The sequence below is a fragment of the Trichoderma asperellum genome, chromosome 2, assembly GCF_020647865.1.
Source record: "Trichoderma asperellum chromosome 2, complete sequence".
Lineage (NCBI taxonomy): Eukaryota > Fungi > Ascomycota > Sordariomycetes > Hypocreales > Hypocreaceae > Trichoderma > Trichoderma asperellum.
In genome coordinates this window covers 1279944-1306457 of record NC_089416.1, presented here as the reverse complement: position 1 = coordinate 1306457, position 26514 = coordinate 1279944, and the positions used below count along the sequence as shown (strand labels likewise).

Below are 26514 nucleotides of genomic sequence, written 5' to 3'. Positions count from 1 at the left end.
TGGGAGATCTCGCAGGGGGGAGACAACTGCAACTGCTCTTCCCGCGGAGCCCGCCCATTACCAACCAGAGATAACAGGCAGAGATTCTAAAACATGGGCACTTGCGTAGGCAGAAGGCTAGCGAAACGGCGAAAAAAGCGCCCTTGGCATCGAACCAGCCCGTCAATGGTCTGTTTGGTCTGTTTCGAGACGCGGCGCACCGCACGCTAATTGGCTGCAGGACGGGGGCCCCCCATGAGCCGGCAGTCGTTGCGTGTGTTGATGGATTCGACCACGAGTCTGTAACAAGGGACCAGCGGTATTAGCGAAATCGCTTGTGCCGTTTTTTGGGCGCCGGCACAGGAACAGACACCCCTGGAGAGGAGGAGGAAACAGCGGCATCCTGCCATCTCCCACAAGCCGATGGTTTCTTTCTCTAGCTCTTGTTTTTACTTTCCTTCTTCCCTTTCTATTGCTCTGTCGTCGTCTTTTTTTAATTATTCCTTTTGCGTTTGTTGGATATCCCGTGGGTTGCGTTGATCGCAAAGCAGGTCGAGTTTGTATTATTCAAACTTTTGGTACGTCCTTTTCTCCTACGCACTTATAAGGGGTTATCGCGATACTACCACAACGGTCTCCCAAGAGCCATTGATTGTCGCTTTTTTTGCTTTCCTCGGTGCTGATATTTAGGAGCGTCTGTCAGATCTCGGGATATTTCTTTATTTCTCTTCGTCGCGGCCTTTCACTCATTGATTTATTCTATTGTCTTTTATCGACCGGCTGCTGCTCGTTCAGCGGGATCTGAACCTTACCGATACCGTCACAACGATAATTTACACCGCGCCAGCTGGGCGCTTCTAGCCTGAAAGAAGCAGAATTAGGACGTCGAAAATCTACTGGGATACTGCAGAAGGAAATTTTTTTTTTTTTCATTCGTCATTTCGAATCCTCGCTAGCGACAATGGGATACGACGAGTATGAGAGCTATGAGCGCCAGACGGAGCGGTCCAGATGGACGCCTCTGACGCGGATGCTGCTATCTGGAGAGATGACACAGGAGAAACAGCAGGAGCTGACAAACCGGGAAAAGTTCGATCGATGGATGATTAACGAGGGTTACCGAAGAGTGTACGTGCATTATACTTCCATTTGCTGGACATGATATGGGTTGTGAGAAACAAAACGGGAGGCGGGATAAGCAATGAGCCCATTTAACTAACAACACGGGCAGGTTCGTTTTCGTCTTCATGCTCGCCCACGCCCTGATTTTCGCTTTTGCTTGCGTTCACTATGGCGTCAAAGACAGTTTGGCGGGAGCCCGAAGCATCTTTGGCTTCACATTCGTTATTGCCCGAGCCTCTGCCCTGGTCCTCCACGTCGATGTCGGCATCGTTCTCTTCCCCGTCTGCAGAACCCTGATCTCGCTCCTCCGACAGACTCCCCTGAATGGTGTTATCCAATTCGACAAGAACATCACATTCCACATCACGACGGCCTGGTCGATTGTGTTTTTCTCCTGGGTTCACACCATTTCTCATTGGAACAACTTTGCTCAGGTGGCAATCAAGAACAACCTAGGAGTCTATGGCTGGCTGCTTGCCAACTTCGCCTCTGGCCCCGGCTGGACTGGATACATCATGTTGATTGCGCTTATGGGCATGGTGTTCACTTCGGTTGAGAAGCCTCGACGGGCCAACTACGAACGATTCTGGTACACTCACCACATGTTCATCATCTTCTTCCTCTTCTGGGCCATCCACGGAGCCTTCTGCATGATTCAGCCTGACGTGGCGCCGTTCTGCACCAGCATTGGACCTTCGGCTATCGGTGTGTTTTGGCAGTACTGGACGTACGGAGGATTCATCTACCTGGCGGAGAGAATTGCCCGAGAGATTCGTGGACACCACAAGACGTACATCTCAAAGGTCATCCAGCACCCCAGCAATGTCTGCGAGATCCAGATCAAGAAGGAGAACACCAAGACGCGAGCCGGACAATACATTTTCTTCTGTTGCCCGGCTGTGTCTCTCTGGCAATACCACCCCTTTACCTTGACCAGCGCTCCTGAGGAGGACTACATCTCTATCCACATACGTTGCGTAGGCGACTTTACCAAGGAGGTCTCGACTCTTCTGGGCTGCGAGTGGGACAAGAAAGGCAACTCGAGTAAGGTGGTTGGAGTTTCTGGAGACGAAAACACCGATCCAGCCCTGAAGCGCGTTCTGCCCCGAGTTTACATTGACGGACCCTTCGGATCTGCCTCTGAGGACGTTTTCAAATATGAAGTGGCGGTCCTCGTCGGAGCCGGTATTGGTGTTACGCCCTTTGCTTCTATCCTCAAGTCCATCTGGTACCGCATGAACTATCCCCAGCAGAAGACACGGCTGCGAAAGGTCTACTTCTTCTGGATCTGCCGAGACTTTGGCTCCTTTGAGTGGTTTCGATCGCTGCTGCTTGCCGTGGAGGCCCAGGACGTGGACAACCGCATCGAGATCCACACGTATCTGACGGCCAAGATCAAGGCAGACGATGCCACCAACATTATGATCAACGACGCCAACGCCGATAAAGATGCCATTACAGGCTTGAGAAGTCCCACCAACTTTGGTCGTCCCAACTGGGACATGATTTTCCGAGGTATCCGGAAGCTGCACACTCCTGCCGAAGCTGGTGTGTTTTTCTGTGGACCCAAAGGGCTGGGAAGTTCCCTGCACGTTTACTGCAACAAGTATACAGATCCCGAGTAAGTTTTTTTCCTCATATAATTCAATTTAATTGGGTGGTGATGGGGGAGATGTATGTATGTGGCATCATTTACTAATTCGGCTTCTACTCAGGTTCTCATTCGTCTGGGGCAAGGAAAACTTTTAGGCAAAAACCTTACCTACTTTACTCGCGTCCGAGAGAAGAAAAAAAAAAGAAATCTTTGTCAATGGGCTTTTCCGCTGTAGTGCCTTTTTTTTTTGTCCCCTTTCTTTCTTTATTGTTTTTTTCCCTTTGTCGGCCTTTCTGTCCCTCTCATGATACCAAAAGCCTCTGCTCTCAGTTGGATAGAGAAGCCAACCCCCCCTTTTTATCTATAAACGTAATAATTCCCATTAAAAAAGCTCTTGCGCTGGACGCAACGCATACAACGTAACTGTTAGCGAGCGGCTAGAGGGGAGAGCTGACAAAGAAAGGAGAGTAAGGATATAAGAGAGATGGGATGAGAGAGAGTGAGAGGGCTGTGTTTTGTCAAATGTTCTAAGCTAGATGAGAGACGATATTATATACTATCTACGAGTGTGCACATCTTTGCATCATGCAAATGTAGAGCAAGATTGAGTGAATAAACCTTTTTTTATATGCTTGAAGCATGATACCTATATCCACAGATGTCAGCGTAGGCTATATCTAACTTTGTTTGACAGGTTGTTTATTCTCCGCCCAGAAACTAATACTAGGTAGTAGTATAAGATCTGCGGATATTAAATAAGGATGCTTACATAGTGGTCTATGCTTGGAATCAGCCAGCAGCGACAGCAGCACAATGAGGCAGGTGGTCACGTCGTGAGAACGTTACACTGTTATTCAAGGATATCGATATCGACCAAAAAGGCGCCGAATGGATACACGTACGGCATTACTCTGCTCGGCCAACCAGGTTTACGCCAAGTGACAGGATTTGGGGGCACAGCCGTACGGATGATAAGCAGTCCGTTATCTGACTGAAGCAGAAGATGTCCAAACCACACCGTAAGCATCATGTGCTGTCCGTCATAATGTACATACATGTATAATGTCATGCCCAAGGAGGATCATCACGAGGGTGGCCCGATGCAGGGCGGCGGCCGTTGGACATTCCAGCGGATGATGTGGTTGGACGATTCTGAGATGGATAGATGGCACTAGCACCGTTAGTTAGCATGCAATTGGCAAGGGCCTGTGCAGAAGAACAGGAATAGAAAAAAAAAAAGCGTTCGCATCTGGTTTCTCTCATTCGCATCAGTTGCCCGTCTTGGTTTCATGGCGAGACAGAAGCAGTGTGTAAGCAGCCGCTTTTGGTGGCGAGGGAGAGAATATAGCAAAAGTGGCTTGCGCTTTTGTTTTACAGTATTATTCGGCCTCGGCGTTGGAAGGAGGAATGGAACAGGATGAAACTGGGCTCGTATTGCGCGCTGGGAGGGAGCAGAAACCGATCGTATTTACACGACGGTGCTTGCAATACGGCGGCGTGTTGTAGTGCGCAGATGATGTTGAGATGCGGTAATATACGGTTGATTCTACTGTATAACAAGGACAAAGACAGGACAAGACAAGCCCACACCCATCATTCAGAGGTGTCGCTGCTAGTGTTTGAATCATTGGATGCTAGTGCGGTGTTTTGCGCGTCATGACGCATAGCGAGCCGTTCGCACCCTCGCCGCCAGTAAGTCTTACGATGTTGAGCAAAGTGCCGGCGATTCTTGGTGACCAGGTTAGAGGCGGTAGCGTGTACATGCTTGATAACATACCCTGGCCTGGCGCTCCAAGCGATGACGATGACGGTAGTTGCGCCAATGGATGATGCGTCCAAGTTACTACTGCGCAATATAAGTGCCGGATCATATGGAAGGTATACAATACTCTTAAAAATGTGCGCTTCGAGACCCAAAGAACTTGAAACAGCCGACGAGGTGGCATCGCCAGCGAATGCTCCGACAGCACCGGCGAGGCCTCGGAGTACCGGTACTTCGTATCGAACTGGCAGGTGACAGGCGGACGGAGTCTGCGCTGCTCGGCCAGTTTCAGGGGGGGGAGTCCCTCTTTTTTTTTTCTGGTTCTCTTCAGTTCTTTTTTAGGTCGCCTGGCCGTCTCTTTTTGGCCGGCTGCTCTGCGTTCTGGGCAGCGGTTCGTATTCAAATGAGGGCCCTCTTGCTTTGCCACTTTTTCACGGCTAAGCCCAACGCGGCCCAAGGGCCCTTTGTCCTTGAAGTACTGCTACCTCAGCTAGCAACTGCTGGAGGCCCAATAGCCTGCGGGATCTTTGAAGTTGCCGCTGCTGAGTCGCTGCATGTGACGGCCAGTCCATTGTCGTGCTGCTTCATTATTCATTCATCCTCCTTCAGCCACGAATGCCCGGGAGGGAGCCTGTCATGTGGCGGCGCCTGCTCGTGCTTGGGCCCGTGCTTGGATCTTGTACCTGCTATACCCAGTATCCACGTAACGTTGTTCCTTTTACAGCGCCTCTGCAATGCTGTGGTGTCTGGTGCATTAGTGGCCCTGATGGTCGTTTTTAGCGGACTGCGAGCACCCGCAGCGGGAACCTGGAGCTCGCGTTCAGGTGCTGCCTGAGGTCACTGGAATGGGGCGCTTGTGGAGGTGCTGCAAGTACCCGGCAGTAGAGCGTACCCGCCCCCCCGGCCTGGCTGCGCCTAGGGACGCAGTACCGGTACTTGGCGCAGTACCTGCCCAATTGCCCTAGCTGGGGCGCTGCGTGGCTTCTCCGGAGTCCGCGTGCGCCACCGATTGTTGCGCCAAAAATGGGCTCCCAAACAAACGGGTCGGTTGTTTTTCTTTGCTGGCTTTTCTTGCCCTCTTGCCCGAGTTTATCGTCGACTCCTGCTAACTTGCTTCCTTCCCTACCGACCCCTTCCACTCGCTTGTTTCACTCGCCTGGCACATCGCCGTCAACAGTTTTTTTTTTCTTTTTCTTTTCCCCATCCCCTTGTGCGCCCGCTTCGATATATATGGCCTCTCGTTACTGCTCTGCATAGTCTGACCGAGTATTGATTTTTACCATCCACAATGCGCTTGCCGCTGGCGCTCGCTCTCGGCGCGCTGCTTGGGGCCGCCCAGGCAAAAGTCGTGATCCGAGCCGACAGCAGCTCAACCGCGCCGGCCGAAAGTGGTGATTCACCAGCAGACTCGACGACGCCGCCTCCCACCTCGTCGCCGTCATCGACTCCTCCTCCGGGCTCCTCGTCCTCGCCGAGCGCTGGGGGCGGCGGCAGCACCACGACCATCACCCAGACTGACACCGTCACCAACACCGCGGGCGGCAAGACGTCAACAGCCACCAAGACTCTGACGACCACGGTCACAACCACGGTTGTCGTCACCTCCACGGCCTTCACGACCACCACTGTTACGAGCAGCAACGCGCAGACGGCCACCAAGACGGAGTATGACACCACCACGGTCTTTGTGACGCCCACACCCACCGGACCTGCCCAGAAGCGAAATGGATGGATTGTACCGAGAACCACCGCCGATGCCCAGCCTTCTTATGTCCCCAGTGCTGAAGATGTCGAGCATTATCTGGCTATGCGTGGTCTGCAAGGGCGTGATATCGTCACCGATGTTGTGACGGTGACTGTTGGAGGAGGTGGCAGCGATACCACGATTACCGATACCGTCACCAAGACTGTCAAGGATACCACAACATCCCGCACTACCATCACCAACACCATCACTGAGACGGATCAAGTCAACGCCAAGACCACGATTACCACCACCAGCACCTTGACCGTCACCTCCACTGTTGTTAGCACCGGCGTCGTGGAGACATCAACTGGCCCGGTCAGCTCGGCCACAGGCGCTGCCAACGGCAATACGGGACATGCCTCTGATAGCTCTGGCCTGTCTACCGGCGCTAAGGCTGGTATCGGTGTCGGCGTCGGAGTCGGTGGCCTTCTCCTCATCGGTGCCGCTCTCTTGCTGATCTTGAGACGTCGCAACCGCGGCCCTAGCCCTGATCACGATGATCTGGTCGGTGCTTCTGAAGTCCCGATTGGCGGCGGTGGTGGAGGCGGTGGTCACCAGCAACCCATGTCTTCACACACCGCTTCCGCTGCCGCTTTCCTTGCCCCCGGACGTACCCCAGTCAAGTCACCCGCTCCCGAGGGTTATCGTGGTACCGCTTTAGGCGATGGACGTGCTGGATTTGCCAAACCAGAGCCGTACGGTTCAGCCTACAACACTCCCAGCCCGACTACCACAGCGGCAAACACCGTTAGCCCTGCTTCATTCCCCTCGGCTCAGCTCGCTCCTGCTCATGCTGATGCAGCAGAGCTGGGCAATGACAACCTCAACGCCGCGAAATGGCATGACTCCAATGCCGCCGAAATCGACGGTAACGCTGTCATGAGCCACCAGAGTGGGCCTGTGTACGAAATGCCCACGCAAAACTACCACTAAGGGAGATAAAAAAAAAGGGAGGGCATCACCAAGGAGTTTTGGCTAGAAGACTGGGCCGATTCGACGACTGAAGCGACCACAGTCTCCAGGTAATCTACGGCCGCGGCGGGAGCATACAAGACGTGTGTCTTTTGTATATACTGTCCATACCCGTCGCGTTCATCGCGAACTAGGCTTAATGTACGAGGGCGGTTTGACGATTCTCACAATCGTGGGGAAGATTCTCGGACTGAAGTGAACGTATGAAGCTAACGATAGAAGAGAGGCTATGCAAATGGGAAGACGGCAGACGTTGGAAGATTTGGAAGATGCTACTCGACATGTGACGAATGAAATTCAGGAAGTTTTGGAGAGCAGATGGATGCCTTTGATTGGCTCTGTTCTGCGTAGCCAATTTTATGTATCTTTAATAATGGACCGATTCAATTCATACCAATTTTTTCTTTTTTTATGTATAACCTGATGGTCTTGTTGCGAGCTGTATAAGGATTTGCCATTGAAATATGAAGTTCCTGACGGACAAGCACAGCGATGCGAGTGTCACGTATAAAACGCCCCTTATATCTGCCCAGGGGCTACGGCGGAGAAAAGCCGGCTATGCTTTAGCCGATTGGAGAAATTTGAGGTAAACCTTGAGGAAATTAAGGTAAAGAAGCTTAATGGGTTTAAGGACGCAGACTAGTGGCTAATGCAAGGTATGTGGCGATGTAAAAGGACAAAGAATAGTACAATGGAATAAAATAAAATGAATTACTTGTAGCTTCTTTGGTTTAGTGCTTTTCTTAATACGCCCAAGGTCAAATAAACCAAAAAAATGACAAAGGCTGTTAGCCAGAGTTGCGGAGGTGTTGTTATATCTTGAGAGGATGAATACAAAACTACCTATGTTAATGCAGTCAATAGTCACCACCCATCTCTCAAGTCTCGCAGAAGGCGGTGTGCCTGACCCAGAAGAAGAGATACAAAAGGCAGCAAGAAAAAGAACCGCCCTATCGGCTGGTCGCACACATGCTGGTTGAGCAAGATCTGTCCGAGCTGACGAAATATGAGTAACCATGTATATGTATGCTATGTAGGATGGCGAGATCTTATCGACTGATGGATTGATAAGCTTGCATAAAAGAAGAGAGGAGGATGAATTAGTATTAGGAATTTCTCGCTAAGTGCTTTCTTTTTGTAAGAATATTTCCCTCACAGGTCCGAATTGCGGAACACGCTAATTAATTTCGCGGGAGTGGCCAACCACGCCACTATTCAGTTCTATTTTTTTTTTCTCCTCGGGACTAATTAATATAGAAAGAATTATTGCAAATACTAGGCATTGTGACTCCTCTTTTTTTTTTCTTATTGTGGCTTTCAGCTTTCTTACTCGTTATTGTTTTTGTTTTCATGTCTCACATGAACATTGGTTTACGCATTTCAAAATAAATCTTGGCAACTAGTATTACGATACGTCGTAATTCCGAAGCTTGTTTTTTTTTTCCCCTTCTCTGAGACATTGGCGGCTATTTGTCTGTTTGTGGTCACTATGTCGGATTGAGTGAGACCAGGGTCAGCTTTTCTTTTTCTTTTCATGCTCATACGTCGTGGTGAGACATTCCAGCCTCTTTCTACGAGTGGCTTCGCAAAAGTACCCGAAACTGAGCGGAGAGAAAAAGAAACCTCTTGTCTACTTTTCTTTCGTGTTTCTCTCCTGAGCAGCAGCTATTACTCAAACTATTCCTTCTTAACTGGACGAGCAAAGTTTCTTCAAGTCGGGGGACTTAGGAATTCACTTCGGGCGTAAGGGGGATCGCCAACAATGGCGCCAGCATCAGAGATGGCGGTGGCTGCAATGGCCGAGGACGATAACAAGACGACTAGAGCCCAAGAGGCCGCTGCGGTGGAATCAGATACCGAAACATTGCTTCAAGGCGCGGATGAGAAAAAGTTGCTGCGGAAGCTGGATCTCTACATTATCCCTCTCGTCATGGGCTTGTATTTGTTTAGTTTCCTCGACAGGTGAGATATACTCTCTCAGCTTTGCGGTTTTCCTCTCTTGTGTCCATTCACGCTGCTTGCAGCTAATTATGTGGAAAATCTTGAAGCCAGCGGAACTAATGACTTACAGGGTTAATATTGGCAACGCTCGGCTGTACGGACTCGAGCAAGATCTTCACCTCTCATCCGAACAGTTTCAGGTGACCGTTTCCATCCTCTTCGTCACATATCTCCTCTTTGAGGTGCCGTCAAACCTCGTGCTAAAGCTCTTCACTCCCCGTCTATGGGTATCGTTCATCGTCATAGCATGGGGCATCATTGCCACCCTTTCAGGACTGGTACAGTCATACGGGGCACTCATCGCCTGTCGTCTGCTCTTGGGAGTCGTCGAGGCAGGCTTGTTCCCCGGCCTCAGCGTCTATCTCACCTTCTTTTACACCAAGCACGAGCTGGCCTTGAGGATTGGCTATCTCTTTGTCAGTGCTGCTATAGCCGGCGCTCTGGGCGGACTGTTGGCTTACGGCATTGGGCACATGGATGGCGTCTGTGGCATGAGTGGGTGGCGGTGGATTCTCATCATCGAGGGCATCCCGAGCGTGATTCTTGGTGTAGTCACTTTCATTGCGCTACCGAATGATGCGGAATCTGCATACTTCCTTACAAAAGAGGAGAAACTGCTCATGGAAGAGAGACACAGGCGGGAATACGGAAATACAGCGACAAGCCGTGAATTTAGCCGAGTGGATATGATGAGGGCTTTCAAAGACTGGAAGGTGTGGGCGTTTTCCTTTGCGCAGTTTGGCGTCGATACTATGCTCTATGGTAAGTGTCCTTTCACTTTTGTACTTTTTGTCGCTGGCAAGTAGGAAAGGGAGCAAGGTGTAAAGGATATGCTCACTAAAAACATTCTTAATATCTAACGTTTTTTTAATAGGCTTCTCGACTTTCTTGCCCACAATCATTGATGCTCTCGGCGAATGGAGCATTGCCCAAGTTCAGCTCCTTACCATCCCATGCTACTTCCTCGGAGCGGTGACTTACATGATTGTTGCTATGCTTTCTGATAGATTCCAAATGCGAGGAATATTCTGTGTCATCTTTGGCTGCATAAGCATTATCGGGTACGGTGTCCTGTTGTCCGACTCGGCTCCTGGAGTGCACTATTTTGGATGTTTCCTTGTTGCGGGAGGTTTGTATGTTGTTGTTGGTCTTCCAATTGCCTGGGTAAGCTTAAATCTCATAATAATTTCCCACAAAAGCAAACAGCCATCTAACATTCGTATATAATAGTTGCCAAATAATACCCCTCGATATGGCAAAAGAACAACTGCAACAGGTTTGCAGCTTACTTTCGGAAACGCCTCTGGAATCATGTCTGCGTTCATATAGTAAGCCTCTCCAAAGTAATCACCGGTATTGGGACAAAAAGTCTTTTGCTAACTGTTGCCATGTAGCCCTGCGCTTGATAAGCCACGATTCATTCGCGGCCATGCCGTCTCACTCAGCATGGTTGGAGTGGGTAGCTGCATATATGGGCTTCTCTGGTACTGGCTTTGGAAGGAAAATAGGCGCCGCGATGCTGGAGAATTGCCGCGAGAGCATCAGGGGCTGCCGGAAGATGAGCTGAAGGAGCTGGGAGACGACAGCCCTCATTACAGATACACGATTTAATGCGCAAAAACAAAGATTCAGCAACATTACGTTTGAGAAGAATACTCTACCGTGGAATTAACGGATAGATGAAAGCATCTATAGAAGGCTGGTCAACCAATACACTGTTGGGCTGTGGAATTATAAGCTTTGCCAAAGTTTGGGGGGAAATGTAATAATATGATGAAATGATCTATTTAATGCTACTCTTAGAATTGGCTAACAAAGATAATAAAGATGGTATAATTTTTTTAAGATTTATTCTTTGGTGTCATAATTCATCACATCATATATCGTGTATGTGCTCTATCTTGAAGCAAAATTCCTTAATTTCCAAGCATTGTAACAATTGAACAATAGCAGTCGTGCAACGTCAAGTCTCTGTAATATATCGCCGCGTTTATACTCACTCTATGCCCTCAATAAGACGAAGATTTTGCGGTGGCTTGACTCTCACCTTGACTCGTTTCTCATTCGCAAATAATCTCCATATATCTCGTAACACAAAATCCTTCTTCACCCCCTCTTCATCTGCATAAGCTCTCGTGAACCCTCGTTTTAGGTACTGCAGTTCTTGGAAGCGCCTCCAAGCTGAATTCTCATAGTTCATGGTTCTCCTCTGCATGAAGCTTTTCATTTGACAATACTCGTGCTCTTGTGACCATAGCTGGTGCCAGGGATCGACAAGGGCTTGAGTAGTGGGAGATAGCGGGAGAAATGGTGTCCAGATGGGTCGACTGACGGCCAAGAAATTGAATGCATGCAGGGTGGCGAGCTGCAGAGAAATTTGGGCAGCAGTAGGAGGTATCTTTTCTTCAAGGGAAGAGCAGTTATTGGTGATAGGGCTCTCGCTGGGTTCTTCGCTGTTTGGTACCGGCTGAGATGTTTGGTCGCTCACTGCACCGCCAGATATTTTTCTTTGTAGTTTCTCCAAAATTTCTTGAATGTCAGGTGCGTTGATATCCAAGTCTTTCCGAAGCTCAATATCGAGCAGTCTATGTTGGTGTAGGCTATTTATGTCGCATTTATCTTTGCACCTTGAGCACCACGAAGTTTCACAAAGAGGGCAATAGACGTAGGGATCGTAAATCGACTCATCGCAAAGAGCGCATACTTGTAGGGCTACCGATCCCATGTAGCATCCATCATCGTCCCAGCCAACTTGTGGCCTTGCGAGAACAAATTCGGCCAACACTTTTATGTCTGCGTCGAAATCATCTTGTCGTGCAAAAAGGAGGCTGAGAATGTAGTCCAGTATGAGAAAATGTTCTTCTGTAGTGCGGGGCCCCTCAAGAAGCTCCTTTATACTAGAGAGAAGCGTTTTGTCTAGCTCAGGTATTGCAGAAGGCTTGGCGGCGAAATCATTCAAGGCGCAATCAATCGGAGTGAGTCCAGCGATACTGGGTTCATTTATGATGTCGGAAAAAACGTCTTTCCCCGTCTCTTTGAATATGGTATCACATACTGATACTAGGCGGGGAGTGATTGGCAGTACTTTTCGAGATCGAGCAAGTATGGGGAAAAGAGTGCCTCCATAATAGTCCTTGTGAGTTAGATGATCCAACAACCCCCAGCGTGGTTCAAGCAGCAGATCTATGATACTTGGGGCTTTTTTATTGCTTGTATGAGAAACAAGTTGAAGGGCTGTCCGCCATGTCTCTTCACGACCAGCGCTCCTCTGCGCACGTATCGGATCGGCGCCACGCTCAAGGAGCCATTTGACGTGCCTTGCTTCGGCATCTACAATAGCCAGTCCAAGGATAGTAAGCCCAGTCTCGTTATCGACGGCGTTTATATCTAAACCACTTTGTAGCAGTAGATCCAGGATTTTGAAAGCCTTGTCGCCTTTAGCTTCAAAGATTCTGTTAAAAGAGTTCGTCGTACTGGCACCATTTGGGAGATAAATTTCTGCTCCGGCGTCAAGAAGCATTTTGATCATCTCGATGTTCCCGTGCTCACAAGCATATACAAGAGGGGTGCAATTGAAAGTAGTGGGGACATTGATCATCTGCGGCGCAGCTTCCAGAACCATCTTGGCGATCTCCAAGTCTCCCACATCACAAGCAGTGAATAGGGGAGATTCCTTATAGTAATAGCTGAGTTGATCTGCTTTGGCGCCTTTATCCAACAGAAAGCGAACAACTTCTTTCTGCTTTCGATGACATGCGATAAACAAGGGCGACTCAATCATAAAGCCCTTTTCTATCTGAAGGTCCAAAAATGCCGGTTCGTGTTGTAACAGAATATCACAGATTTTAATATGGCCGAACCTAGCAGCATTGTGGAAGGGCGATACCGTTTCGCCCGACTCGAGATATTTGCTCAAGTCTGCTCCATACTCTAGTAAAATAGAAACAGTCTCAGCATCGCCTTGGCCGACGGCGCTCATAACACAGTGTTGTTCGTTCTCTCGGATGTAGTTGACATCAGGAGGTTGTCGCGATTCCATAAGCTGTCTTATGATCTTGGGAATAGGACGCTTTCTCGTCACAGCCGTTTCAATCAAAGCGGTAACCCCGTAGCCTTCTTCCACGGACGCGTCTGCGCCGTTTTCAAGAAGTAGCTCTACAATATTCTCAAGACCGAGATCTACTGCATGCCCCAGCGCAGTAAAGGGAAACCAGTTACGTCTGGATTCATTCACTGGAGCTCCATAGAATAACAGCAGCTCTACCATCGCTCTATCCTTCACCATAATGGCTTCGTGAAGTGGCGGCAAAGTGACCATTGGCAGTAGCCCTGGATATGCTCCGGCCTCGAGTAGCCACTCTAGCGCTGTGTAGTTGCGACTGTTGATGGCAAATCCGATGGCTGTTGCGCGTTTGATGTGGAATCGATCCGCTGCTGAGCTCACTGCATCTATTTGCAAATCAGGCCTAACGAGCAGAAGGCGAAGAAACTCTATCCGATCAGCGCCATCGCTGGCAAGATGAATTGGCGCAAATCCAAGCATAGTGGCCTGGTTGATATCCGCAAAGGGGAGAAAGGCCTTGAACATATCGAGCTTTCCGTCGTATATACATCTTGCCAGTGGTGGCTCTCCGCCCAGCATCCATGCCTCTACATCCGCCCCGTGACCGATGAGCATCTCAATAATCTGAGTATTCCCGATAGAGTATGCCCTTTCAAGTGGTGTGAATCCCCATATGTCTGTGACGTTGATCGGAGCATTAAACCTTAGCAGAAGCTGAGCCAGATCGAGTCTGCCACGCACACAAACAACGTGCAAGGGAGTGATACCATAATGCTCACTCATTCTTGGATTAATACCATGTAGTAGTAGCAGTTCAATGACAGCATACACATCCACTCTTTTGCTCACGTCTTCCGACCCCATTAATCGATCTGAAGTAAGACATAACATGAGAGCAGTTCTTCCACCATCATCTCGAGCGTTTATATCAACATTCCATTGTAAAATATGTTCCACTAGAGCAGGGTTTCCGCTAAGGGCCGCTGCCATCAAAACCGTCTGCTCATGCAGCCCCCTGATATTCGGCCATTGCCCACCAAGTAGTTTGGGAGATTGTATGTTTGAAAACGGCATATGCCGCGCCCAGAGTTCAAATTTGCTCTTCCAAGAAGCACGAGGAACTGCCGAGGACGGGAAAAAATGCTGGATAACAGCAAGACATCCCTCCCGAACCATGACCATAATTGGATCCTCGGTAATCACAGCAGTCTTTCCTATCTCTTCTTCGAAGGGCAATGACTTCCAATGGAGCCATGTCCGATATTGGTGGCAATCAATTGATAGGAACGTTTGTAGCAGCGGCACTAAATGTGGGCTGAGTGTATCCAGCTCAGCAAGATAGATTATCCAGCTTTGCGCCGCGAATGGGTAAAAGGGCGCTGTCCTGTTTCTCAACGATAGAGGCAAGGGGGCGCGGAAAGAGTCTTGAAGCAGATATTTAAGACAAATGAAAACCATGTTAATTTGCCTGTGTTCCATCGTGAGATATTTGCTGAGGTGGTCTCTAACAGAGGCATGGACGGAATACACAATAGAATCAATTGGGCTGACCCAGAACAGGTCGCCGCAGAAAGTCTGTATGGACTTCGCAAGACTTTCCACGGGCATATCGTCTTGGCCATAGATGCATTGTATAAAACTTTCGAGCTGTTTGATGGAAAATGTGAGGATGTCGCTATTGTCTTTTGAAGCAATCAATGTGAGAACTGTGCGCAAGTGCCTTTCGCTGTTGTTGGCAGATTGTAGTAAAGGCAGCATCTTCCGTTCGTAGAGCCGCGCCAGCTCCATTGGGATATAGTCTTCTCGCGGTTCTTGGAAAGAGTTTAATGCACTTGAACTCTCAATTTCATCTGCCGCGAGCTTAGCAAAGAGCCAGTAGGTTCCCGCTTTCTGGATAATACGCTCCTTGACCCTGCGTACTAGATCTTCGTCGACCATTTTTGGTCTAGAATTAGAGATGGTTAAGAATCTCTTGTTCAGATAAAGTGAGATATCCTTTTTAATATCATCATTGAGCAAAGAACAACGAGAAGTCGTGCTTGAAGCCGTAAAAGTGGCGTCTGTCCACCGGCTCGTTATGACAAGCTTAACCTTCGTTGGCGTTTCTAGTATGCTGTTTGACCGGTTTTCGGACCCTAGAACCACCAGCTTTCTTAGCTGCTCTATCAAAGCGAAAAATTTGATGAAATTTGCGGGAGGCGTTTGCTCTAAGCCATCCACGATCAAGTATATTGTACGAGGTGAGCAGGCTTTCATAAACGAAGTCCATATCTCAGTGTACGCAGATGAATCGAGGCGATGGTTGGTACCGTCAACTGTGCGTCGGAATTGAACTGGTACGTGAGTGAACCAGCCTGGCCACTCTTTTATCAACTTCCAAGTGAAATACTCCCAAATGGCAGGCCTTTCTTCACCCTTTTGGCAGAAATATCCCATCACAATATCGTCTGGCTTCGAAGACTTGAGATGGGTAAAAATGGCACGTGCCAGGTGCGACTTCCCATGCCCAGGGGCTCCTATGTAGAAGAGTGTGCCGCAATTCGGATCGGTAAGCCAATTTTTGTAGATGGGACCGTCTTTGTACCATTCACAGGTGCCAGCGGCGACGAAAATCTCGTTTCCATAATTACTCTCGGACCAGCCGCGTAGTGATTGAAGAAATTGATCTCTGGAAGCTTTGTCTTCTTTGTCCCTTTTCCGGCGCTCCGGGCTTTGACGGCCATCATCACTTTTGTTCCAGAATCTTCGCCGAGGCTTAACTATAGGACCAGGTTTCCTGATACCAGGAATTTCTGCAATTGGGAGTCGGCTTTCCCGAATCTCCGATGGAGGACGCGGGAAAAGCGTCGGAATCGTTGTCACGGTGCGTTCGGAGAGAGTGTCCACTAAGAATGGAGAAAATATCTCCATAAATTGGATGAATCTGTCGCTGAATACACTTGAAAACCTTGGCAATTCCTCGTGGCTGCATTCTATGATGTGATCGGTGTTGCCTTGCAATTTCTCTTTCTGACACTGTAAGGAGACGATCTACAAGAGTATCAGTAACACTATTTCTTCTTCACGGATATAGATCTACATACAGGACGCCCATGCATGTTTGAACTTGGTCCAATAGATTTTGATGGCAGTTTCTCCCAAAAAGATAGCGTTTTGAGGTAGCTTGGTTTGCAAGAGATGAAGGTAGCGTTGATGCGGCTCGCTATGGAAACGTATTCTCTGATATCTTCACCTCTAGCACCATCTTCCGAACCAAAAGCGTCAGCGGTGCCTCTTACGGCCTGGAGAAGCGCCTCGGAGTCTGTGTCAGTATGAGGAGTGCCGAAGAATGTCACGCCAGCCAGCGCATTTTTTGTCTGCGGGTATGCTGATGTCATGAAACACAGCTGGATTGCCTGTAATTACAGCACCAGTTAATGACTTGACCACCTTATGAAAGACACAGACAGCTGCAAGCCATCTGATTGTGGGAAACTGACTTTTTTCACAATGATGCCTCCGAAGCCGTGGGCGATGAATATCAGTGGTCGTCCCTGGTGGCATTGAGTAAGAAAACCATGTCCAGCGAAAAGGCATCAAGATCAAGGGTCGTACGGTGGATCTCTCGAGAGCTTGCTCCAAACAGCAGAGCAAGTCGCTTGCATGAAAGGCTGGGCTGGAAGATGACAGATTTGAATCTACATCGCCGTTGTAGCTGAAGGAAAAAATGCGGATTGGCCTCCTTATTCGAGTAACGAACTCTTCGTCCTTTATCCAAATTTTACCGGTGGATTCGTCATGCCATGTTGTCTCTGGGTTACCACCATATCCATGGACGAAGACAAGGCTGGAGAATCAAGATTAGCCGTGCTATTGTGATTTTGTGTGAGCATGCAAGCCAGGGACTCACTCAACGTGCGGGCTTGCCTGGGAGAGCCATATGAGTTCCAGATTGAAGTGCACCATATTCATGAATACTTGCGAGACTTGACAGGATTGAATCTCAGCTACGCGTCAAGGCCAAGGGTCATGATGCCTTTGGAAAAAAGAAAATGAAATATTGCACAAAACGCTCTGCGCTGATTTTGATGCGCAGGCGGTGTTTTACAAGCTAAGAGCATCCGCTTAGCAGGCGAGGCTCCAAGCAGTCGCATGACTGCTAAAACGCCCAGACAGCCTATAAGGCGTCTCCCCATGGCGATGATGCCTAGCTGAGCCTCCAGCTGAGAGGCTGGTAGGACAGAATGGCGCCGGCTCTCTCTATTGGCTGCATATTGAACTATCGACTAGCTGGCTGTAGCGCGCGGCCCTCGAGGCAGAGAGAGGCATCCGTGCATAAGAAGGATGTAAGACAAGCATCAATAGCCAGTTGACTCAGTAGGAAGAAGAAAAGAAGTAGAAAGGAAGACAGAAAATTACTACTGCCCCCTTATCAATCAGTCCGGCGTTATCCAGCGACGCTGTACATTCCAGATCCAGGGGAAGCACAGCTGATGTCTCTGGCGACGGAATGGTGGAGTGGCTGGGCTTTGACAGTGGGAGTGACAGCCGAGAGCGATGCGAAGCGAAACACCAAGGGGCGAGACGAAGCTAATACGTGTAAGCACGCACCAATGACCAACGACTGGACTGGCGGCATATGCAGCCATTGCTCTGCCTGTTTTCAAGATTAGGTGCTCCCTAGCGTCGCTGGTTCTCATGCACAAGTATGGAGATGTGGCATATGCTATTATTATAATACTAGTACCTCCGTACGAGGTAGGTATTCAGAAAAATAAAACCGCACCGCTACAGGCCCTTTTCCCCTCTCTGGATATGGATAATAAAATTATATCCATATTAGCAGCAACTAGTAGATAGCATCAGGAATGACAGAGTATGAATTAACGGAGTAGAAGAGGCACAACAATGCCTGTTTAGTTGCCCGAATGCAGGTTGAGATATAGACTACCACAAGTGCTCCGAATAACACGGCTGAATATTAATACCGGCCACACTGTGCGCATTCATACCCGGCCAGCAGAGCTTCGTACGAGTTAGCTGCAGTGATAAGTGACCATCATGTAGGCGATGTCACTGGCATGCATGCATTGAGCCATCCAGTCCCTCTCGTCTTGCCACCATAAGAAGTCAAAATACTGCCGGAAACTCGCAAGCACTGGATCCTTATCGGGGCTAGCAGTGGGAACCTGCATATACAGGCTTTTGAATGTTGGAAATCATCAAGAGAGTTTTGTCCACCCCGCTTGCTTGCAGTCTTAGCATTACTTAGCGGTTTCACCCGGCTTCCCGTTTGCCGCGTCGACGGGCCTTGAGAACTGAGAACAGACGAGGTATTACGCGGCTATTGCACTGATGGCAATGCTGGAAAGCGCCGCGAGGTTCAATGGCGACGAAATTCAAGCTAAGATGTATGAAATAAGATGTATGAAAGGCGCAGAGTAGCTGTCTCCGGTTGGATTCGTTCTTGCGGAGGGCGACGAGACGGCAGCACTTCGTCATTATTCACCACAGCTTTGATCGTCCTGGCAAAACATTCAATCCAAAGGCTTGGCTTGACTCATGGTAAAAGAACAACTGGGGCCGATGCAACGGCTCGAAAGATTAAATGACAACCCTGGTCACCAAAGAGGGAATAAGCTGAAGCAAAGATATCTTACCAACCAAACAGATGCCTGTCTTGATATGCATTAGCCAAGGAATGGTCTGCAGAATTACTTTTGGTATGCATGAAAGCCAATAACCCGCTGTAGCTGAGATTGGTCAATCGCCCTCTCCATGATATCAGACGCCGGCTTCTCCTCGTCAGGAAATGGTGCCGTTTGCCGCCGGCGACTTTGGATTCCCGCATATCTCCATGCTCGCACCATCTCTCGGTTCGTTTGTTTGTTTATAAACACCATGCGACCCTCGTTCCGAAGCGCCCCTCAAAAGTCGCTCGGCTACAGACTCAGATGCGTGGTGTCTAATTGCATTCTCCCTTTATCAAGGCCGCTCCCGGGCTTATCTTGAGAAGCAACCCAGATATCAGGACTCGCGCTTCATGTTGAAAAGATAAAGCAAAAGCTGCTCCCTCTTATTCTAGTGATCTTTTTTTTTTTTTTTTTTGCCACCCATCTCGTGTTTATCCATCTTCCTACGTGCAACGCATACTGCCATTGTATACAAGCGGCTCAGACTCAAGACACTCTCCATTCCACACAACGACAGCGATAATATCATTTCGTCGTCCCACAAAATAATTCAAGATGGCTTTTAAGCTGTTCAATTTTTTTGCCCTTCTATTAGTCCTCTGTGGGCTTGCCTTTGCCGACTATGGCGCACTCTCATCTGAAGTGATGGTGACGCCTGTTTATGCCAGGCAAAGCGATCATTTGGTATACCGCGAAAACGGCACCCTTGCCAATAGTTCCATAGTCGCGTCGCCGTCTTCTACGATTAATTCGCCTTCTAAAAGCACAAATAAACGGCTATTAAACGTCGACTTGACAAATCTTGTCATGCAAGAGCCTGGATTTGCCCTTCTCAGCCTATCATTCGCAGTCATAAGCGGCGGCATGATATTCCTCTAAGTACACGCGAAAGTGTATACTTCCATTTCATTTCGCCTTTTACTCTTTTTCTTCTCATGTTTATTTTTACTCGCTGGAAGCCATATTAGCCTCAATTGGAAGGCAAATTTGGGATTAATATCAGCCATTAAAGTTTGGGTGGGTTCTTGGAGGCGTTTCACAGGTAGTAGGTTATACGGGAAAAACATGGTAACCCTGGAGGAGCAAGCTGGACTTTCTTCGTTGCCAAAAAGTTGCCCTTGATTTGCTTGTGGTGTTTGGCAAAAGATTGTATGATTGCACGCTGTTAGCTCTCAGAGCGAAATTGGATACGATAAATATTGATCGCCATTCACATAATTCTCCTGGCCGGTTGCTTCTCTATTATGTGACATTGCTTGGCCCGAGACGGCTATCAGACTCTAAACTTCCTATTGGCGGAAGCTACGTCATTGTATGCCGCCTCTGAATGTGCCAAAGATGAAGAAAAAGTAGAAGAGAAAATACGGGCTTAGAAAAAGGTAAAGAGCTTGTGGCTGTCTGCTGGAGCGGCGCATAACTATCGGTAGGATACGCAGTTTATTGCACAGGCGCTCTATTAGATATTGTAGGCGCCGAGCTTGTCCAATTCCAGCCATATCGGCACAGTGGTCTCAGAACACATGCAACTCAAACAACCGCTGTTTATCTCAACGCCTTTCATCCCATAAACAAAGCCTCACCCAACAGAAGAGGAAGCTTCCTCCCCGCATAAAGACTTGTGGAGCGACCATTAGCTTGAAGCTACAGTGCTGGCCAAAGCTGAGCTTCCCCGGGATCCGGAACCTGGTCCACGCAAACAAGCAAAAAGGGTGGCGTGAAACATCTTCCCAGTGACATCCACCACAGCCGAAACCTCAACGTTAAACCAACATCATCGCGTCTGCCGGCACAGGCGCTTTTCTATCTTCCACGGCTCTGACGACTGCCAAAGCGCTTTATCCCTTGCCATCTATCGGCTACGACCATTCATCAACATTGTTTGCCAGCGACAAAGTCGCACGCACTGCGGTGACCTGGAGTCCTTCGCCTCGCTGTTGACCGTCGCAAAGCGCAAAGGACCACAACAAGATCGCCATCATGTCAGACACCGCAATGGCGCAAGCCTCACATCCGACCCTGACAAACCTGCCTCCTCCAGACCCTAACCCCGAGACTCCCTCGGAGATTCCGTATGTTGCTGATGCGCAGCTGGATTTGCAGAAACGCTGACAAGCTCTTGACCAGCGGCACGCCCACGAGCACCACGACATCTCTCTCTGCCATTTCGACAACCGCCATCAAGGACGGCCACCGCGGCCACTTCCACGCCGGGCCCTATTTCCGCGGCCACCAGCACAATCCATCGGCGACGACGCTCGAAGCCGAACGGGCCGATCGCATCTCTCGCCTGGCCGGCCTCGAGAGGGTGTCGACGCTGCGAGCCGCGCCGCATACTCCAACAAGCACGGGTGGCCGCGCATCGTCGCTGTCTCCACAGACTACACCTACGTCGACAGCTGGCTTCCCTCTCAATTACCCTGCGACGCAACACCTAACGCCGGCGTACTTTGACAGCAATGGACAGCCCGTCGCAGTGACCAAGATGAGCACTGTCGGTACTGCTAGTGCAACCGACAGCCATCTGGCAGACAGCGAGGACAGGCGCACCGTTGGCGATCGCGACGAGGATATTCTGAGCACGGATACTAACTACCGCGAGGGCGAGTCGGTCACAAGCACTGGCGTGGACCAAGATGCAATGGACGAGGACCTCGAAGGCCTGGGCGCACATTCCATGGGTGGCTTTGAGGATAGAATGAGCGACGATGGCTCTGCCTCGCTCGTTGGCTTTGGCGAAGGAGCCGGCAGCACCGTCTCTGGGCCTATATACCACCGTCGGCCAGCCCCTGGCGCTGCCTACCAATGGGGTCTCGAGAGGACCAACTCGGGCATGAGCGATGCGCGGCGCGAGAGAGATTCATACATGTCTGGAGGCGGAGACACACCGATGAGTGCCACAGCCGCTCAAGAGCGACAGTACGCTCGCATGATGGATGGGGTCGCAACAGACGGGCCCCCCACCAACCCTATACCCCCTGATCAAGATGTCTTTGTGGACACAACTTTCAGAGGGCCAGTTCCCGTAGGCCGACAGCCTGCCAGAGAAACCGCAGAGAGAATTGTGCAGCGGCTGGATAGCGGCGAGTCCAGGGCTGGTCCGTCGGGAATGGGCAGTCCAGGCCGAGGAGGCGACAAGCTGGGCAGGTTTTATTTTGAAACCGACAAACGTGATGACTGAATCAAGAGCGCACGGGGACTATGCAATATCTTTCGTTTTTATTTCCTTTCTTTCACTACTCGTTGATTGATGTACGAGTTTTTCACTATGGGAAATCGGGCAGGCAAATGGAATATGGGACACCGGAAGATGGTCGGTCTACGGCGGTTAACAAACATTGGGGGCTTTGTATCACTTATTATTTTCGCGTATTCGCTGCTCTTTATTTTATATTTATCTCTGCTTCTCGCAGTATTGATTCGTCAAACGGATTGGGAATTCTTTAGCAGGAACGCTTATGCCTTGACATGATGGTCAAGATATGGGAAAGGGGAGGTCAAACTAAGACTTCTTTCGGCTGAGCCGAGATGTACTATTAAGTACAACGTATTATCTAGGAAGGAATAAAAATGACACGGATAGTTAATTAAACATGGAATATCTATTTGAACTGAAGAAACTAGGTCACCAAAGCCGATGGAAGGGGACAATGAGGAAACAAATTCATATTTAGTCTAAGACAACAAGAACGCAAAACAATGCATAAAATTAAAATCTAGATGCAAACGAGAACCCAAACGAAGGGATATAGAATCTTCCTCACGTATCTAACCACCTCCTTTTAGGTTGGAAACGAACAAAACAAGAGCATTGTCTAATAATCAAGTTCCAAAGCAGCGCGCGAAAAACAACTAAAAAAAAAAAAAAAGCAGCCTTGTTCAAATCAAGACGACGAAACAAAACAAATCAAGGGGGCGGGCTTCTAAACTGAGAAAAACAAGAAAAACCACATTTTGAGACGCCTTTTATAGGGGGGTAAGGGAAACCAAGGAGCAAAAAAAGGAAGAAAAGAGAACAAAAGCCACCCCGTAACCCCCGTTACCAACCAGCCATGTGCGGTAAATGAAGCACTTTCAGTGCGCATAGCTGGAAATGCTACCACCCTTTGCCGTGAAACTCCAAACCTGGATCGCCAAGCCAAGCCAAAAAAAAAAAAAAAAATCCCCGTTCTCCCCCGTTTCTTGATATAAAAAAAAGGAAAAAAGAAAAAAAGAAAAGAGTCCCCTTTCCGCCTCTGGATGGATACTTTGTCGTAGTATCTAGCGTGAGTTATTAGACCAGGCTAACAGTATTGACCCTATCCAAGCGGGTATGGATAGGGTGAGCCGCAGCGCAAACGCAAAAGGAGTTTATGCTGCGAGATAAACGTATATGTATATATATAGGCCGCCGAGTAGAACGGCATGCCGAGATGGGTCAAATAAATTCGACTTGTGTATTTTTTTTTCTTCTTTTCTTTCTTTTTCTTTTTTATAATAAAAAAAGTGACTTGAGAGTTCTTATGAAAGAGGAGCCATTACTGGGACTTTCTAGAAAAAGCGGAATGATTTGTAAAATCAACTCATCAACTCTTCAAAAGGAGAAAGTGGAAAAGAGAGAGAGAGAGAGAGAGAGAAACTTCATCGCCAGAAAAAAAAAAAGAAAAAAAAAGAGGATTGAAAAGTAGCTCAAATAGCTTCTCAATCATGCACAAGGGAAGTCAAGACCCATTCGTCTGGCGACTCTTTGCCAATCCCAAACAGCACCCCAGTCGCCTTGATCCATGAGCGCCCAAACCTCTTCAAGCAGTTCTAGGACTCGATCGCAATTCTTCAGGCCTGTATACCCTCGCACTGCCCTGATGGCTGCTCGGATTCGGTACCGCTGGTCGGGTTCGAAGCAGGCCGTTCCGATTACTAGACATGGGATCAGAAGGAGGGTCTGTGAGGGATCAGAGGGCTTGAATGTTTCCAAGAGGGTTAACGCTTCATCGACTGCCGTGGTGATCCGCTTGTCATCCTGTGCTGGTCGGCGAGCAGGAGGTGGAGATGAAGCCCGCTGCTTCTGCGACCCGGGCGCGGTATTCGTCTTCGGGTCACCCTCATGCATGGAGCTGGTTCTTGATGGATGCCGCGTAGAGGGGGCGCTGTGTGTTTTTTGCGAACGTGAGAAAATGTTAGTCGCTCCCATGAGCGGAGACGAGGCTGTAGGCCCTATGGATGCAGCCATGGAGGCTCGCCGCGGTTGAGAGCTCGTGCTCGTGGACATTGTTGAAAACATCACTGTGGGTAGTGAACCAATAGTGCTGCGTCGGCCAGGCAAAGATGAAGGAGGGTATATTGTTCGGAAAAGATAAACCCATAGCATTAGCTTGTATAGCAGCCCAACACGATCCCGGCTATCACCCGATGGCCAGCGGGGAGTCCACTCCCGGATAGCGGCATCGATCTCGGCCGCCTTGTAGAGACTGGTGTAGTCAACCAAGGGGTCGACGGAGTTGGTCATGTTCACCCGAATGACGTTTCGAATGCTGGTAATTTCAGAAAGGTGGCGGAATAGTCCGTCAGCGACTCCCAGGAGGCGCGGGGGGTGAATAGGCGCCGTTGGTTCCCAGTCTTCCGTCGCAAGACGCTCAGTCTTTTTCTCAGGGTACCAGAAGAGATCGTCAGCGTAGATGTGATATTGGAAAAACTCCATAATGAACGTTAAGAAGTTTGAATCCTCGGGAGGCGAGTTCTGTATCAGATTTTTGTACGCCTGTAGATGGACCCTATGGTCGCCCCGTGGATTGCCTTCAGCTCGAGTCTGGAGGAGCAGGCACATCATTTGGCCATACCGTGCAGCGAGAACGGTTTTGTACTCCGGGTCGTCCTCGTCCATCTCCTGCATTTCGGCATACATTCGTCTCATGCCCTCGTCATGGTGAAATTCGGAGCGCTGCTCTAAGGTCTCCTTGCTCGTAGACGGGTTGTTCTGGAGGATTTTCATGCCATAAGGCGTATCCCAGTCAATGTGCTTGCTGCTGGCCGCAAGTATTGAGTGCATCAGGCCTTGATGCCGATTGGCAAGTTGCAGAATGATGTCCTTGAAGGCGTTCTTGGCCTCTCCCTCGACAGTTAACACATTGCTGAAGTGGTTGACGTAGTGTTTCCAAAATATCTTGTCCTCGGTGGTTTCCACACCGTGAAAGATAGGCTGCATTGTAATGATGGGTAGATTCTCCCACCGTTGTCGCTCTGCTGCGTGGGTTAGACTAGCAGTCCAGAAAATTTGCAATATTGTGTCTAGGTCCTTTGACGTACCCTCTTCAGCCCTTTCTCTGCCACTCTTCCAGACCTGCTTTTCGTGATATCCTTCGCAAACGACGGCGTTTTTCTCACAGTTCATACCTGTCGGTCCCCATCATGTGTTAGCTTACGCAGAGCACGGTGTGTGTTCATCAGGTTGAAATGAAATTTGCCTACATCTTGGCTTTGCCTCATCGCACTTCTTCTTGCGCTTCCTACAAGTGATGCATCCTGTCTTCGAACGGCCTTTCGTGACTTTATTTGTGTTGACCATTGGGGTGAGAGGATGTTTCCTCGGTCGTCCCCGGGGTCTCTTTTGCTTTAGCTGGGAGGCTCCAAGGATTTCGTTTGGCGGCGTTTGCGATAGGGGGGCCGCGCACACATCCTCTAGGTTGATATCATCGTCGATCGGCTCTAGTTTTGGAATGGCGAGAGTTTCGTCGGACACTTGATCCCAATCCCAGTCCTTATCTTCTTCGCACTCATCTGGATTGCCGTGGCTGGCGCTCCAAGAGTCTACACATGTCGATGACGACGCTGAATGGGCCATGGGAGGGACAGAAGAGCCGTCCATGTTGGCGTCGGTATTGGAGCTCACAGGCGACAGCTGGCCCATCTGAAGAGGTGCTGCAGAAACGCCTGCTCTCCATGCTGTTTCGGTAGGGGATGGCGACGGCAGCACCATATCATCCCAAGATCCTTCATCGGGAGACATACTGTTATCGTCTTTCCAAGTAAAGTCTTCGTTCGTCACGATGGTAAGCGTACGTTCCATTACACGTTAATAGCAAGCACATGCCCAATCGAAGTGGGAGCTGGACAATGTTGGCACGTGAATAGTTGAGGCAGAGGAATCGAGAGGAATCGAGAGAAAGAGATCGCAGGGAAGAAGAAAAAAATAGCAGGCGGCAAATTGTGAAGCAGGATCAATAGAGTGTGAAGATCACAAAGGCCTTTTTTTCCCCGTCCTTTGCTCCTCTATTTCCCTTTACAGGTCGCGTAGAAATTCAAGAGTGGAGGTCGTCAGGCTCGAGTAAGTGGTTGTCTGTGCTAGTAATATCACGTCGGGCAATTCATCGACATTGGCACTGGAGAAGATCAGAGGTGTATAGCTGGCCAAAATACACGGTGCAAGCGAAGATCGTGGCGAACAGACAAGGAGAGAAGTAAGGATTGGGTGGCATGGAGGGGTTGTGGTGGAGGAGAGGTCTTATTTGGCGGCCGAAGACAGGGTCGAAGCAAACAGCATCCGTTTGAATCGTATACTGCTTGTACATAAGATCCTCACGAGAATCATCCGTCAATCGTCTTTGGTCTGCCCCCCTCCCCCCACAGCCA

The 26514-nt window shown here is 49.3% G+C and overlaps 7 protein-coding genes across 9 annotated transcripts; 5 read left to right on the top strand and 2 right to left on the bottom strand.

Moving 5' to 3' along the window:
* The first annotated feature begins 390 nt into the window (after nt 1-390).
* TrAFT101_002743 (uncharacterized protein) lies at nt 391-3305 on the top strand. The gene is made up of 4 exons (XM_024909508.2): nt 391-557; nt 683-1107; nt 1211-2722; nt 2817-3305. The coding sequence occupies exons 2-4, from the start codon at nt 941-943 to the stop codon at nt 2848-2850; spliced, it is 1713 nt and encodes a 570-aa protein (XP_024763859.1). The 5' UTR covers nt 391-557; nt 683-940; the 3' UTR covers nt 2851-3305.
* A 1566-nt stretch (nt 3306-4871) lies between these two features.
* TrAFT101_002742 (uncharacterized protein) lies at nt 4872-7873 on the top strand. Its single transcript, XM_024906089.2, has one exon. The coding sequence runs from the start codon at nt 5746-5748 to the stop codon at nt 7135-7137; it is 1392 nt and encodes a 463-aa protein (XP_024763858.1). The 5' UTR covers nt 4872-5745; the 3' UTR covers nt 7138-7873.
* A 597-nt stretch (nt 7874-8470) lies between these two features.
* TrAFT101_002741 (uncharacterized protein) lies at nt 8471-11008 on the top strand. Its single transcript, XM_024907606.2, has 5 exons — nt 8471-9138; nt 9248-9939; nt 10052-10341; nt 10408-10505; nt 10572-11008. The coding sequence occupies exons 1-5, from the start codon at nt 8939-8941 to the stop codon at nt 10786-10788; spliced, it is 1497 nt and encodes a 498-aa protein (XP_024763857.2). The 5' UTR covers nt 8471-8938; the 3' UTR covers nt 10789-11008.
* On the bottom strand, nt 10933-17672 carry TrAFT101_002740 (uncharacterized protein). Of its 3 annotated transcripts, XM_024901751.2 has the most exons (5): nt 17130-17672; nt 16835-17066; nt 16720-16773; nt 16324-16635; nt 10933-16270 (listed from the first exon to the last, which is right to left on the bottom strand). In XM_024901751.2, the coding sequence occupies exons 1-5, from the start codon at nt 17189-17191 to the stop codon at nt 11174-11176; spliced, it is 5757 nt and encodes a 1918-aa protein (XP_024763856.2). In that variant the 5' UTR covers nt 17192-17672; the 3' UTR covers nt 10933-11173. The 3 variants fall into 3 exon arrangements, with proteins under 3 accessions (XP_024763856.2, XP_065982793.1, XP_065982794.1); XM_066126689.1 differs by having other exon boundaries at nt 16720-17066; XM_066126688.1 differs by having other exon boundaries at nt 10933-16635; nt 16720-17066; nt 17130-17579.
* Nucleotides 17673-19467: 1795 nt separating this feature from the next.
* TrAFT101_002739 (uncharacterized protein) lies at nt 19468-19791 on the top strand (the record flags this gene model as incomplete). Its single annotated transcript, XM_024899290.1, has 1 exon — nt 19468-19791. The coding sequence occupies one exon, from the start codon at nt 19468-19470 to the stop codon at nt 19789-19791; it is 324 nt and encodes a 107-aa protein (XP_024763855.1).
* A 346-nt stretch (nt 19792-20137) lies between these two features.
* Nucleotides 20138-22713, top strand: TrAFT101_002738 (uncharacterized protein). The gene has a single exon (XM_066126687.1). The coding sequence runs from the start codon at nt 20984-20986 to the stop codon at nt 22088-22090; it is 1107 nt and encodes a 368-aa protein (XP_065982792.1). The 5' UTR covers nt 20138-20983; the 3' UTR covers nt 22091-22713.
* On the bottom strand, nt 22505-26432 carry TrAFT101_012002 (uncharacterized protein). The gene is made up of 3 exons (XM_066129440.1): nt 25354-26432; nt 25192-25278; nt 22505-25125 (listed from the first exon to the last, which is right to left on the bottom strand). The coding sequence occupies exons 1-3, from the start codon at nt 25949-25951 to the stop codon at nt 23594-23596; spliced, it is 2217 nt and encodes a 738-aa protein (XP_065982791.1). The 5' UTR covers nt 25952-26432; the 3' UTR covers nt 22505-23593.
* Nucleotides 26433-26514: the final 82 nt, after the last annotated feature.

Excerpts from the sequence above, each read along its gene's own strand:
- TrAFT101_002743 (XM_024909508.2), top strand. The coding sequence starts at position 941 with ATGGGATACGACGAGTATGAGAGCTATGAGCGCCAGACGGAGCGGTCC. Across the intron at positions 1,108-1,210 it reads AACGAGGGTTACCGAAGAGT|GTTCGTTTTCGTCTTCATGC; the intron begins GTACGTGCATTA and ends CAACACGGGCAG. Across the intron at positions 2,723-2,816 it reads AACAAGTATACAGATCCCGA|GTTCTCATTCGTCTGGGGCA; the intron begins GTAAGTTTTTTT and ends GCTTCTACTCAG.
- TrAFT101_012002 (XM_066129440.1), bottom strand. The coding sequence starts at position 25,951 with ATGGAACGTACGCTTACCATCGTGACGAACGAAGACTTTACTTGGAAA. Across the intron at positions 25,279-25,353 it reads CGATGAGGCAAAGCCAAGAT|GTATGAACTGTGAGAAAAAC; the intron begins GTAGGCAAATTT and ends GGGGACCGACAG. Across the intron at positions 25,126-25,191 it reads CAGAGAAAGGGCTGAAGAGG|AGCGACAACGGTGGGAGAAT; the intron begins GTACGTCAAAGG and ends CCCACGCAGCAG.
- TrAFT101_002740 (XM_024901751.2), bottom strand. The coding sequence starts at position 17,191 with ATGAATATGGTGCACTTCAATCTGGAACTCATATGGCTCTCCCAGGCA. Across the intron at positions 16,774-16,834 it reads AAGCTCTCGAGAGATCCACC|GGACGACCACTGATATTCAT; the intron begins GTACGACCCTTG and ends CAATGCCACCAG. Across the intron at positions 16,636-16,719 it reads GAGGCATCATTGTGAAAAAA|GCAATCCAGCTGTGTTTCAT; the intron begins GTCAGTTTCCCA and ends CTGTAATTACAG.
- TrAFT101_002738 (XM_066126687.1), top strand. The coding sequence starts at position 20,984 with ATGTTGCTGATGCGCAGCTGGATTTGCAGAAACGCTGACAAGCTCTTG.
- TrAFT101_002742 (XM_024906089.2), top strand. The coding sequence starts at position 5,746 with ATGCGCTTGCCGCTGGCGCTCGCTCTCGGCGCGCTGCTTGGGGCCGCC.
- TrAFT101_002741 (XM_024907606.2), top strand. The coding sequence starts at position 8,939 with ATGGCGCCAGCATCAGAGATGGCGGTGGCTGCAATGGCCGAGGACGAT. Across the intron at positions 9,139-9,247 it reads TTGTTTAGTTTCCTCGACAG|GGTTAATATTGGCAACGCTC; the intron begins GTGAGATATACT and ends AATGACTTACAG. Across the intron at positions 9,940-10,051 it reads CGTCGATACTATGCTCTATG|GCTTCTCGACTTTCTTGCCC; the intron begins GTAAGTGTCCTT and ends TTTTTTTAATAG.